At 37.4% G+C, this 14,298-nt stretch overlaps 1 protein-coding gene across 5 annotated transcripts in view; it reads right to left on the bottom strand.

Annotated features, from left to right (window-relative positions):
* The window catches only part of UBR1 (ubiquitin protein ligase E3 component n-recognin 1), a 184,606-nt gene that overhangs the window by 58,673 nt on the left and 111,635 nt on the right, over window positions 1-14,298 (bottom strand). For all 5 annotated transcript variants that reach the window (XM_032622213.1, XM_032622215.1, XM_032622214.1 and 2 more), the window contains 4 exons: window positions 6,209-6,272; window positions 3,893-4,017; window positions 1,578-1,630; window positions 376-478 (listed from right to left, as the gene is read on the bottom strand). In XM_032622213.1, coding sequence (XP_032478104.1) covers window positions 376-478; window positions 1,578-1,630; window positions 3,893-4,017; window positions 6,209-6,272 — 345 coding nt within the window. The remainder of the gene's footprint in view (window positions 1-375; window positions 479-1,577; window positions 1,631-3,892; window positions 4,018-6,208; window positions 6,273-14,298) is intronic.

The following is a 14,298-nucleotide window of genomic DNA, read 5'->3' as shown; positions in this document are numbered from 1 at the left end:
ATAGGATATTCTAAAAGACAACTAGCCTATACTCTACAGAAATGTCAATGTTATGAAAGACAAAAAAAAGGCAAAAAGATTATTCCAAATTAAAGGAGACTATAGCAACATGACACCAAATAAAGTGCATGATCCTTGATTGAATCCTCCTACCCCTAACACAACTAAAAGAATATTTTTGGTATAATCAGGAAAATCTGAGTATTTTCTACGAACTAGGTAACATTACTGATTCAATTTTAATTTCTTGGGTAAGATAATGAGCTCTAATAATGAAAACCAGTATGAAACTACAGAAAAACCAGGCAATTTTCTATGGAGTTGGAAAGCATAAAGCATTTTAGGCTATTTACTGAAGAGGATAACTTTTCCTACCTTGCTATGTTGTGTTTTCGAGTAATGATAAAAGTACATATTGAAGTCTTTCAATGATTCATCTTTCAGCTCATAAACTCCATGTCCTGATACACCTGGTTTCCTAAAATGACAGAAAATATAGAGGTGAACTGCAGTGCTCTTGAAGTATAGAGTAAGACAAAATAAGAACCTAAAAGTTAATCTAAAAGTCAAAATCAAGAGAAGAAATCAGCCTTATCTCATTCAAGTTGCTTAAACTGAAATGACAAATTTCACTTCAAGAGTAAAACTAAAACCCTACACTGTAAGCTCAAAGTCCTGGTAACAGCTAAGCTGTGTTTCATAATTATGAAATTTAAACAAATCTGAAGAAGTTTATTTTATACTATGTAGATCTGACCCCATACCCTACCTAAATCCCTAAGGCTTCAGAAGCTAAAAACAAAGCCTGTTCAAGATTTCCTGTTCAACTACAGCTTGCATTGTCTAAGGTCAAATATAAAATGGTAGTAAGATATCATATCTGTAGAAAATTGAATTGTAAATGAAAATATAGTGGTGAATCCTCTACAGAGAACTATAAGGAAAAGCATTAAGGCCAAAAGGAGCACACCATATTTGTTCTGCACATTAAACAGCTTTTGGTGTCTATCAAAGTGAGTGAAATACTTTATTGAACAATATTAGAGCATAAAAAAGCTACACTCTATTTCTAAGGTTATTTGAAACTAGCAATTTATCTATAAATATATTACTATAACAGTAAAATTCACTACCAGTATCAATTTTTAATTTCAAGAATTAATCCACTTAAAACCTTATTTCCATTTTTTTGTATCTCAAAGAATCAAAGGATTGCAAAATAATGTTTTAATTCTAGCAGAGAAAAGTCTAAAGTTAGAATACAATATAAAAATTTAATAAACGAAGTCATGGCTTAGAATTGATGGGAAAGAGACTATCGAAAGGTTTCTTTGCTTACTTAAGTCACCTAATATCACAAATGGACATTTCTCATTCACTTGACAAAAATACTCATTTCTTCATCATACAGGTACTAAGTGCCTACAGTGTGCCCCTTGTTATCACCCATTCTGTCTGTACTTTGTTTTTGTCCTTGGGAGTTTAGGAAAGAACTTCAGAGCTTCTACAAAGTATCCCAAATACAAGAACAAAGATTGGTCTAACTTTCAGAATAAGCATAAATATTAAGTACTTACTTAAATGTGGCCACTTTGTTTATGACATTCTCTAAGCCAGTTTCATTATTTTCCTGTTGAAACAACATTTTTGTCATTTTTACCTTCATGTAATGACTTTATCTTCTCTTACTGTGAACTGAAATATACTTTCAATAGCATTCCTGAGTGTTTTATGAACAATAAAAGAAGATCAATTTCCAATATTTAAAAATTAGGTCTAAGACCAATCAGCTTTGTTTTGAGGGACGACCAATTTCTTAACAGAGGTAAGATGTATGTATAAACTGCTTAAGGAAGAAATTTAATCTAAGTTTGCCCTCATATATATATATATACACATACAACCAGTAATTCAAAGAAATTATTTTCTTTATCTAGTATGTTCATCACCCACATCATTTAAGCACATGCCCATGCTGTACTAATCCCTAAAACCAAGGTAACAAAATAAATAGGATCTACAGTAAAACACATATGTAGATGTCCAAATATATTCTGGCTTCTGCAATTATAATAATTTTATTTTTTTCTGACTGGCCTGAATTTTTCCTTGAATTCGGAATTTTTTTTTTTGTTTCTTTTTGGCCATGCCGTGCGTCATGTGGGATCTTAGTTCCCCGACCAGGGATCGAACCCATGCCCCTGCAGTGGAAGGACGGAGTCCTAACCACTGGACCACTAGGGAAGTCCCAATAAGGAATTTTTTTTTAATGAAGTCATTTAAAATCAGGATAAGGACCTAGTCAATATACTAAAGCAAATTCATAGATTCCTATAGTGTTGCAAAAATTAAATTTAGCCTCCTTTAAAAACGTACTTGAGATAAGCAGTGAAAATTTAGGGTAGACACTAAAGCTTTTTTTTTTTTTTTTGCAAAATACGGAATGTATATCATTATTGGTATGTGAAATTATTTTAGGTGGCACACAATTATATATTTTTAAATTTCTGAATATTCATTTATCTTAACATGTATTAGGAAAAAATTAATCTAGAATGTTAAACCTACTATTTCATTGTAATATTGCTTAGAAAGATGCTAAGGAAATATGTAAGTTGATTTTAAAATGTATTAATAAGGGACTTCCCTGGTGGCACAGTGGTTAAGAATCTGCCTGTCAATGCAGGGGACGTGGGTTTAATCCCTGGTCCAGGAAGATTCCCCATGCCACGGAGCCACTAAGCCCGTGCGTCACAGCTACTGAGCCCGTGAGCCACAACTACTGAGCCTGCACACCACAACTACTGAAGCCCGTGTGCCTAGAGCCTGTGTTCCACAACAAGAGAAGCCACCACAATGAGAAGGCTGCGCACTGCAATGAAGAGTAGCCCCCGCTAGCTGCAACTAGAGAAAGCCCGCGCACAGCAACAAAGACCCAACACAGCCAAAAATAATAATAAATAAATAAACTGTATTAATAATTATAAAATTGGTAGACAGATGTGCAAATATTATGAAGGTGATATGCCAAATGGTTAAAGTTTGAGAATCAGTTAACAATGAAATTGGAAAAAGATACAGGTATGTTGGAAGAAAAATGACCAACAGTCAAAGCTTACCTCCATTCTACTTCTCTGGATAGCCTTGATAGTACAGGTAAATCTAATCTCTTTTAAGAATCATTGTTCTAATTCAAAATTAAATCTCGGAGTGAAAAATATGACTCATAATCTTTAGGATTACTGCTTCAATATCAGCAATACTGAACATAAATATCACCTGTGTCGGCCATGAGACTGCACCCTGCAGACCTCCAGCTAGAGAACAGAGATACTAATGCAGGCTCACTCTGGGAGACATGGGAAGGCAACAAGCCTTGATTAGACTACCCAGCAGTCTAGGACAGTCCTACCTAACGTTCTTTCCCTCTTTCCTTCACCTGGAGTCAGATTTGCACCACAGTATGATGGCTCCCCCAGCCTTTCCCAGCTTCCTCACCATTTCTCTCATAGTCATTGTTCCTAATTAAATCTTAAATCTTTTGTCTTGACATCTGCTTCTCAGAAGACCCAGACTAACACACCACCCAAATAGTCTCAGCATTTCAGGAAGTCCCCTTTTCCTCTGGAGAAAATTTATGTTAAAGTAAAACAAAAAAGCAAAGAGTTTCCTGCTCTAAAATGTTTTCTAAACAGAATGTCTCTAAAATGTTTCCTAATGCCCAAAAGCCCAGAATTAAAGCTTATACCACAAAAAAATTAATGGTGAGAGTTTTATATCTGAAAATTTCCTAAACAGATTTTCCAAAAACTTCGAGTGGCTTCCAATTAAAGAAAAAGAAAAAACTATCCCATCTTGAGGTGAATGGAGTGAAAAACAAAACTGGACTTACATTCTCAGGTAAATTTTTGGCAATGGCACTGTGTGGCATGGGTTCAATACAAAGCAAGTGAATAATTTCTCTCATTGTGACCTCTTCTTTGGTCACATTTCCCACTCCAGGGACATAACGCTCTCCTAATACAAACAATGAAAAGAAAAAGTAAAACAATTAATTGCTTTCCATTTAAACCTCTTCCCATCAAGAACACTGCATTAAATCAAATCTATGAGATAGTAACCAATAATTATTTGGACATGTTCCTAAATTTGAACAAGAGTCTCTTTGCTAAAAGAGGAAGAAAAATGAAGAGATCTGAAGAACACAGGCCTTCTCTTAACTTAAACACACACACACATATACATACACATACTCACACATTATAAACAAGGCCCCTCGATTAAATTAGCATGGTCTCTAACCCAGAAAACAAGGAAGATAGCATTGAATAAGTAGTGGCCATCATGGAACAATAGCTTTTCTTTCAAGATTTCCTCAATGTTGTCTCTACTTGTTATTTAAGAAAGAACAAAGTGAAAACTAAAAAACAAAATACTTAAAAATATCTTTATGGGTTAAATGACAAAATAGTAATATGTATCAGGAATGGATGGTGTTGCTAACATGCCCACATGATCAGGTTTCCACTTTTCATCTCGATAAACTGCCAAATGGGGAGAGAAAATAGCTAAATTAACTACGGGAACTTCACTGGTGTCAACAGCATCTAATCCCCAATGCTTCAAGAAGGCTTAAAATATTTGACCTTATGTCACCACTGATTTTCAATACTACAACATGAGTACAAAGTCCTGTGATATCTATAAGAGGGTTATTAGAAGACAGGAATTTTTTGCCTAAGAGATTTGATGAATTCTACAAATTAGCCAAAGAATGACATTTTGTTAATTTAATTCACTTCCAACAGACTCACTCCTCTTCAAACACTGTAATTTTCAATTGTTTTCCACCAAAGCAGTACCCTCTATAAGTTTCGTGCTAGAAAGAACCTTAGAGATCATGTAGATTACTTACACGTTTTACAAATCAAGAATTTGAGACCCTAAAAATGTAAATGGCACACTCTTGATAGTTTATAGCGAGGTCAACTCTAGATCTTCTGATTCCTAATCCAAATCTTTTGCTACTTCTTAATGTTTTCTTAATTAATATAATATAATCAGAGATTATATTAATCTTAATATGATCAGAGATTTTACACACACACACAAACACACACACTTTTAAAAATGATGACTCCTAAAGGTAATAAACTTATACTCAGGAATGCAGCAAATATTAACTAAAAATCAAATCACATAGAAGGAAATACCCAATGAATTTGGGTAAACAAAATAACAGCAAAATAATACTAGCAATAATAAAATAGTAAAATATAAAACAGCAAAAATATATTAGCAATTTTAATATATAGCATTAATAAGCAGTATTAGAAATTCTTCATATAGTATTCCAAGAACAAACACAAAAATTCCCCTCAAGTCTTTGTAATTTAATAAAGTATGTCACCAACTTAAAAATCTTCTACACATTTTTAATTTGCCCATTTTTTTCAGCAGTTTCCTATGGAATACTCTGGAGTTATTCCAGAAGAGTTAGTGCCTGGAAGATTTAGCAATCTCACTTAGCAATGATGGTTTATCACACTTCCTGCTGAGACAAGCAGCTAGCCCAGCAACTAGCTCCCTGATAAACAAATAAAATGAACCCAGGTTTTCAGATTTGGCTAATGGCTAGAAACCTCACTAGGAAGTATTAATACAAAGCAGTGTCTCCTGCAGTACAGTAAGAAATAAGAACCAGAATGAGAAGTCAAAAACTTTTACTTAGCTGGTAAGATCAACAGAGACTATAATATAGAATATACAAAAGTAGAAGTATGGCCAATATTTGCACAAAGTAATTTAACAGAATGACTTGATGAAAATATATCTTACTTAGACGAATGTTACATTGAAATTATATATATATATATATATATATATATATATATATATATACACACACACACATAAAATTTTTAGCACTCGACATAGTTATTTTACATTTACTTTTCTAACTAGGATAATTATATCCCAGATCTCTACAAATAAGTCCAAACAATTACAAATCAGGTATTGAAAAATGAAGATGTAATAGCTGTGTTTTTTAAAAGGTGAGTTCCTAAACATATCAATCACATTAGTCACATTAATCTCTAATATTCTCTGCTGTATTTGGGAGAAGAACAAAATAACTTACAGTTCTTATTAATGTTCTCTCTAAAAAGTAACTCATGTTCTATTTCAAAACATGTTTTAATCTTACCCACAATATAGATGAGGACTTGAAGCATTTCTTCTATTAAGGTATTATATTGTTTAATCAAATCCTATAGAATTGTAAAAGAAAAAATTAGTTACTTAAGAACCAAAAACCTCCATAAAACATACATTTTTTTCTGGATCAGATAGTCCAACTGATCCAGTATTTTCTTTCGGACCACAGCAACAGAGAATTATGAGGTGAATAATTCCCTTTTTTGACATCAAATTCAACAAGGTTCACAATACTTGGCACGAAGTAAGAACTCAATAACAATTGTTAAATATTATTACTGTTTTTATTATCATTATTTCCCATCTAGTCTTCAGTCAACAAAAGAATTCTAATCTTTAACTTTTCCTCTATTATTGGCTTCCTTCTTATCTGGGTTGGTAACTAACATTTATGGTGAGAGTTCCCTTCCCTAACACACCTGTTATTTAAATACTACAGTAAATGAGATATTCATTTTCACTGAGTATAAAAACATGACTAAAAATTAGCTTTGTATTTTATAGCCTATCCTTTGGTCTGTTGCAAGTGACTTCTAATTTGAAGAATAAAATAATGTAATTCATAAATTCAAAGTAGTCAAAGGTTACTTTATAAACTGGTATCAAGTATTAAAACAATGAAGATGTCACAAAACTCCAGAGACAAAATATAAACCATAAAAAACTTATTGGTAACAAATACAAGTACAGAATTAATATCTTTACTAAATAAGGAACTTTTACAAAAAACAGGAAAAGGGTGAAGGACAGGAACAGATAATTCACTACCAAAAAGGAAAAAAAAGGTCAATAATCATGAAAACATGGTCAACCTCACTGATAATTAAAGAACTGCAAATGAAAATTAAACACCATCTTTCATGTATTAGACCAACAACGATTAAAAATATCAGTACCATTACAGATGTACATACTGCTAGAGAGAGCTTAAATTGGAGTTACTTTTCTGAGAGCAATTTGACAATATGTATTCAGAGTCATAAGAAAGAGTATACTGTATTCTTTAGCAAATCCACTTCGAAGAATTTATCGTAACAAAATAATTAGGCAAGTTAAACCTTGAGGTGCAGAGACGTTTATATGAGCAAAAAACTTGAAAAGCCTCTTCAGCAATAGGGGACTAAAGTATAATGCATTCATATACTGCAATACTACACAGCAATTAAAAATTATGATGCAAAAAAAAGATGAGGTTCTTGCATACTTAGTGACAAGAAAAAACCTATCACAATATTTCATTAAGCACAGGAAGCATATTACAAAAATAGTACATATAGGGCTTCCCTGGTGGCGCAGTGGCTGAGAGTCCGCCTGCCGATGCAGGGGACACGGGTTCGTACCCCGGTCCAGGAAGATCCCACATGCTGCGGAGCGGCTGGGCCCGTGAGCCATGGCCTATGAGCCTGCGGGTCCGGAGCCTGTGCTCCGCAACGGGAGAGGCCACAACAGTGAGAGGCCCGCGTGCCACAAAAAAAAAAAAAAAAAAAAGTACATATAAAAGATTCAATTTTTCCTTTAAGAACAAATAAGATGGACGAGGGGAAGATGGTGGAAGAGTAAGACGCGGAGATCACCTTCCTCCCCACAGATACACCAGAAATACATCTACACGTGGAACAACTACTACAGAACACCTACTGAGCGCTGGCAGACCTCAGACCTCCCAAAGGCAAGAAACTCCCCAAGTACCTGGGTAGGGCAAAAGAAAAAACAGAGACAAAAGAATAGGGACGGGACCTGCACCAGTGGGAAGGAGCTGTGAAGGAGGAAAGGTTTCCAGACACTATTGGAAGCCCCTTTGCGGGCGGAGACTGCGGGTGGCGGAGAGGGGGAGCTTCGAAGCCGCGGAGGAGAGCGCAGCAACAGGGGTGCGGAGGGCAAAGCGGTCAGATTCCCGTATAGAGGATCGGTGCGGACCGGCACTCAACAGCCTGAGAGGCTTGTCTGCTCACCCGCCGGGGTAGGCGGGGCTGGGAGCTGAGGCTCGGGCTTCGCTCGGAGCGCCAGGAGAGGACTGGGGTTGGCGGCGTGAACACAGCCTGAAGGGGTTAGTGCACCACGGCTAGCCAGGAGGGAGTCCAGGAAAAGGTCTGGAGCTGCCGAAGAGGCAGGAGACTTTTTCTTCCCTCTGTTTCCTGGTGCGCGAGGAGAGGGGATTACCAGCGCTGCTTAAAGGAGCTCCAGAGACAGGCGCGACCGCGGCTCAAAGCGCGGACCCCAGAGACGGGCAGGAGACGCTAAGGCTGCTGCTACCGCCAGCAAGAAGCCTGTGTGCGAGCACAGGTCACTATCCACACCTCCCTTCCGGGGAGCCTGTGCAGCCTGCCACTGCCAGGTTCCCGGGATCCAGGGACAACTTCCCCGGGAGAACGCACGGCGAGCCTCAGGCTGGTGCAACGTCACGCCGGCCTCTGCCGCCGCAGGCTCACCCCGCACTCCGTGCCCCTCCCTCCCCCTGGCCTGAGTGAGCCAGAGACCCCGAATCAGCGGCTCCTTTAATCCCATCCTGTCTGAGCAAAAAACAGACGCCCTTCTGCGACCTACACGCAGAGGCGGGGCCAAATCCAAAGCTGAGCCCCTGGGAGCTGTGAGAACAAAGAAGAGAAAGGGCAGTCTCTCCCAGCAGCCTCAGAAGCAGTGGATTAAAGCTCCACAATCAACTTGATGTACCCTGCATCTGTGGAATACATGAATAGACTACGAATCATCCCAAATTGAGGAGGTGGACTTTGAGAGCAAGATTTAGGATTTTTTCCCATTTTCCTGTTTGTGAGTGTGTATGTGTATGCTTCTCTGTGAGATTTTGTCTGTATACCTTTGCTTCCACCATTTGTCCTAGGGTTCTGTCCGTCCGTTTTTTATTTTTAATTTTTTTCTTAATAATTATTTTTGATTTTAATAACTTTATTTTATTTTACTTTATCTTCCTTCCTTCCTTCCTTCCTTCTTTCCCTCCCTCCCTCCCTCCCTCCTTTAGACAACGAATCATCCCAAATTGAGGAGATGGACTTTGAGAGCAAGATTTATGATTTTTTCCCCTTTTCCTCTTTTTGTGAGTGTGTAAGTGTATGCTTCTGTATGAGATATTGTCTATATAGCTTTGCTTCCACCATTTGTCCTAAGGTTCTATCTGTCTGTTTTTTAACTTAATAATTATTTTTTTTTTTTTTTTTTTTTTTTTTTTTTTTGGGGTATGTGGGCCTCTCACTGTCGTGGCCTCTCCCACTGCGGAGCACAGGCTGTGGACGCGCAGGCTCAGCAGCCATGGCTCACGGGCCCAGCCGCTCCGCGGCATGTGGGATCTTCTCAGCCCGGGGCACGAACCCGCGTCCCCTGCATCGGCAGGCGGACTCTCAACCACTGCGCCACCAGGGAAGCCCCAATAATTATTTTTAATTTAATAACCTTATTGTATTTTACTTTTGCTTTCTTTCTTTTCCCCTTCCTTCCCTCCTTCCTTCCTTCCTCCCACCGTCCCTCCCTCCTTCCCTCCTTTCTTTCTTTCCTTCTTTCTTCCTTCATTCCTTCCTTCCTACTTCTACTAATTCTTTCTCTCTACTTTTTCTCCCTTTTGTTTTGAGCCATGTGGATGAAAGGCTCTTGGTGCTTCACCCAGGAGTCAGGGCTCTGCCTCTGAGGTGGGAGAGCCAACTTCAGGACACTGGTCAACAAGAGACCTCCCAGCTCCACATAATATCAAACGGCAAAAATCTCCCAGAGATTTCCATCTCAACGCCAGCACCCAGCGTCACTCAATGACCAGCAAGCTACAGTGCTGGACACCCTATGGCAAACAACTAGCAATACAGGAACACAACCCCACCCATTAGCAGAGAGGCTGCCTAAAATCATAATAAGTCCACAGACACCCCAAAACACACCATAGGTGTGGACCTGCCCACTAGAGACACAAGATCCAGCCTCACCCACCAGAACATAGGCACTAGTCCCCTCCACCAGGAAGCCTACACAACCCACTGAACCAACCTTAGCCACTGGGGACAGACACCAAAAACAACAGGAACTACGAACCTGCAGCCTGCAAAAAGGAGACAGTAAGATAAACAAAACACAGTAAGAAAAGCAAAATGAGAAGACAGAAAAACACACCGCAGATGAAGGAGCAAGATAAAAACCCACCAAACCTAACAAATGAAGAGGAAATAGGCAGTCTACCTGCAAAAGAATTCAGCATAATGATACTAAAGATGATCCAAAATCTTGGAAATAGAAGAGACAAAATGCAAGAAACATTTAACAACGACCTAGAAGAACTAAAGATGAAACAAGCAATGATGAACAACACAATAAATGAAATGAAAAACACTCTAGATGGGATCAATAGCAGAATAACTGAGGCAGAAGAACAGATAAGTGACCTGGAAGATAAAATAGTGGAAATAACTACTGCAGAGCAGAATAAAGAAAAAAGAATGAAAAGAACTGAGGACAGTCTCAGAGACCTCTGGGACAACATTAAACGCACCAACATTCGAATTATAGGGGTTCCAGAAGAAGAAGAGAAAAAGAAAGGGACTGAGAAAATATTTGAAGAGATTATAGTTGAAAACTTCCCTAATATGGGAAAGGAAATAGTTATTCAAGTCCAGGAAGCACAGAGAGTCCCATACTGGATAAATCCAAGGAGAAATACGCCAAGACACATATTAATCAAACTGTCAAAAATTAAATACAAAGAAAGCATATTAAAAGCAGCAAAGGAAAAACAACAAATAACACACAAGGGAATCCCCATAAGGTTAACAGCTGATCTTTTAGCAGAAACTCTGCAAGCCAGAATGGACTGGCAGGACATATTTAAAGTGATAAAGAAGAAAAACCTGCAACCAAGATTACTCTACCCAGCAAGGATCTCATTCAGATTTGATGAAGAAAACCTTTACAGACAAGCAAAAACTGAGAGAGTTCAGCACCACCAAACCAGCTTTACAACAAATGCTAAAGGAAATTCTCTAGGCAAGAAACACAAGAGAAGGAAAAGACCTACAATAACAAACCCAAAACAATTAAGAAAATGGGAATAGGAACATACATATCGATAATTACCTTAAATGTAAATGGACTAAATGCTCCCACTAAAAGACACAGATTGGCTAAATGGATACACAAACAAGACCCAGATATATGCTGTCTACTAGAGACCCACTTCAGACCTAGAGACACATACAGACTGAAAGTGAAGGGATGGAAAAAGATATTCCATGCAAATGGAAACCAAAAGAAAGCTGGAGTAGCAATTCTCATATCAGACAAAATAGACTTTAAAATAAAGACTATTAGAAGAGACAAAGAAGGACACTACATAATGATCAAGGGATCGACCCAAGAAGAAGATACAACAATTGTAAATATTTATGCACCCAACATAGGAGCACCTCAATACATAAGGCAAATACTAACAGCCATAAAAGGGGAAATCGATAGTAACATATTCATAGTAGGGGACTTTAACACCCCACTTTCACCAATGGACAGATCATCCAAAATGAAAATAAATAAGGAAACACAAGCTTTAAATGATACATTAAAAAAGATGGACTTAATTGATATTTATAGGACACTCCATCCAAAAACAACAGAATACACATTTTTCTCAAGTGCTCATGGAACATTCTCCAGGATAGATCATATCTTGGGTCACAAATCAAGCCTTGGTAAATTTAAGAAAATTGAAATTGTATCAAGTATCTTTTCCGACCACAACGCCATGAGACTAGATATCAATTACAGGAAAAGAACTGTAAAAAATACAAACACATGGAGGCTAAACAATACACTGCTTACTAACGAAGTGATCACTGAAGAAATCAAAGAGGAAATTAAAAAATACCTAGAAACAAATGACAATGGAGACACGACGACCCAAAACCTATGGGAGGCAGCAAAAGCAGTTCAAAGAGGGAAGTTTATAGCAATACAATCCTACCTTAAGAAACAGGAAACATCACGAATAAACAACCTAACCTTGCACCTCAAGCAATTAGAGAAAGAAGAACAAAAAAACCCCAAAGTTAGCAGAAGGAAAGATATCATAAAAATCAGATCAGAAATAAATGAAAAAAGATAGCAAACATCAATAAAACTAAAAGCTGGTTCTTTGAGAAGATAAACAAAATTGATAACCCATTAGCCAGACTCATCAAGAAAAAAACGGAGAAGACTCAAATCAACAGAATTAGAAATGAAAAAGGAGAAGTAACAACTGACACTGCAGAAATACAAAAGATCATGAGAGATGACTACAAGCAACTCTATGCCAATACAATGGACAACCTGGAAGAAACGGACCAATTCTTAGAAATGCACAACCTGCCAAGACTGAATCAGGAAGAAAGAGAAAATATGAACAGACCAATCACAAGCACTGAAATTGAAACTGTGATTAAAAATCTTCCAACAAACAAAAGCCCAGGACCAGATGGCTTCACAGGCGAATTCTATCAAACATTTAGAGAAGACCTAACACCTATCCTTCTCAAACTCTTCCAAAATATAGCAGAGGGAGGAACACTCCCAAATTCATTCTACAAGGCCACCATCATCTTGATACCAAAACCAGACAAGGGTGTCACAAAGAAAGAAAACTACAGGCCAATATCACTGATGAACATAGATGCAAAAATCCTAAACAAAATACTAGCAAACAGAATCCAACAACTCATTAAAAGGATCATACACCATGATCAAGTGGGGTTTATTCCAGGAATGCAAGGATTCTTCAATATACACAAATCAATCAATGTGATAAACCATATTAACAAATTGAAGGAGAAAAACCATATGATCATCTCAATAGATGCAGAGAAAGCTTTTGACAAAATTCAACACCCATTTATGATAAAAACCCTGCAGAAAGTAGGCATAGAGGGAACTACCCTCAACATAATAAAGGCCATATATGACAAACCCACAGCCAACATCATCCTCAATGGTGAAAAACTGAAAGCATTTCCACTAAGATCAGGAACAAGACAAGGTTGCCCACTCTCACCAGTCTTACTCAACATAGTTTTGGAAGTTTTAGCCACAGCAATCAGAGAAGAAAAGGAAATACAAGGAATCCAAATTGGAAAAGAAGAAGTAAAGCTGTCACTGTTTGCAGATGACATGATACTATATATAGAGAGCCCTAAAGATGCTACCAGAAAACTACTAGAGCTAATCAATGAATTTGGTAAAGTAGCAGGATACAAAATTAATGCACAGAAATCTCTGGCATTCCTATATACTAATGATGAAAAATCTGAAAGTGAAATCAAGAAAACACTCCCATTTACCATTGCAACAAAAAGAATAAAATATCTATGAATAAACCTACCTAAGGAGACAAAAGACCTGTATGCATAAAATTATAAAACACGGATGAAAGAAATGAAAGATGATACAAACAGATGGAGAGATATACCATGTTCTTGGATTGGAAGAATCAACATTGTGAAAATGACTCTACTACCCAAAGCAATCTACAGATTCAATGCAATCCCTATCAAACTACCACTGGCATTTTTCACAGAACTAGAACAAAAAAATTCGCAATTTGTATGGAAACACAAAAGACCCCGAATAGCCAAAGCAATCTTGAGAACGAAAAACGGAGCTGGAGGAATCAGGCTCCCTGACTTCAGACTATACTACAAAGCTACAGTAATCAAGACAGTATGGTACTGGCACAAAAACAAAAAAAAATAGATCAATGAAACAGTATAGAAAGCCCAGAGATAAACCCACACACATATGGTCACCTTATCTTTGATAAAGGAGGCAGGAATGTACAGTGGAGAAAGGACAGCCTCTTCAATAAGTGGTGCTGGGAAAACTGGACAGGTACATGTAAAAGAATGAAATTAGAACACTCCCTAACACCATACATAAAAATAAACTCAAAATGGATTAAAGACCTAAATGTAAGGCCAGACACTATCAAACTCTTGGAGGAAAACACAGGCAGAACACTCTATGACATAAATCACAGCAAGATTCTTTCTTGACCCACCTCCTAGAGAAATGGAAATAAAATCAAAAAAAAAAAAATGGGACCTAATGAAACTTGAAAGCTTT

Source organism: Phocoena sinus, chromosome 2, assembly GCF_008692025.1.
Source record: "Phocoena sinus isolate mPhoSin1 chromosome 2, mPhoSin1.pri, whole genome shotgun sequence".
Taxonomy (NCBI): domain Eukaryota; kingdom Metazoa; phylum Chordata; class Mammalia; order Artiodactyla; family Phocoenidae; genus Phocoena; species Phocoena sinus.
Note: the sequence above shows the minus strand (reverse complement) of the source record. Positions and strands in the feature narration are given on the sequence as shown.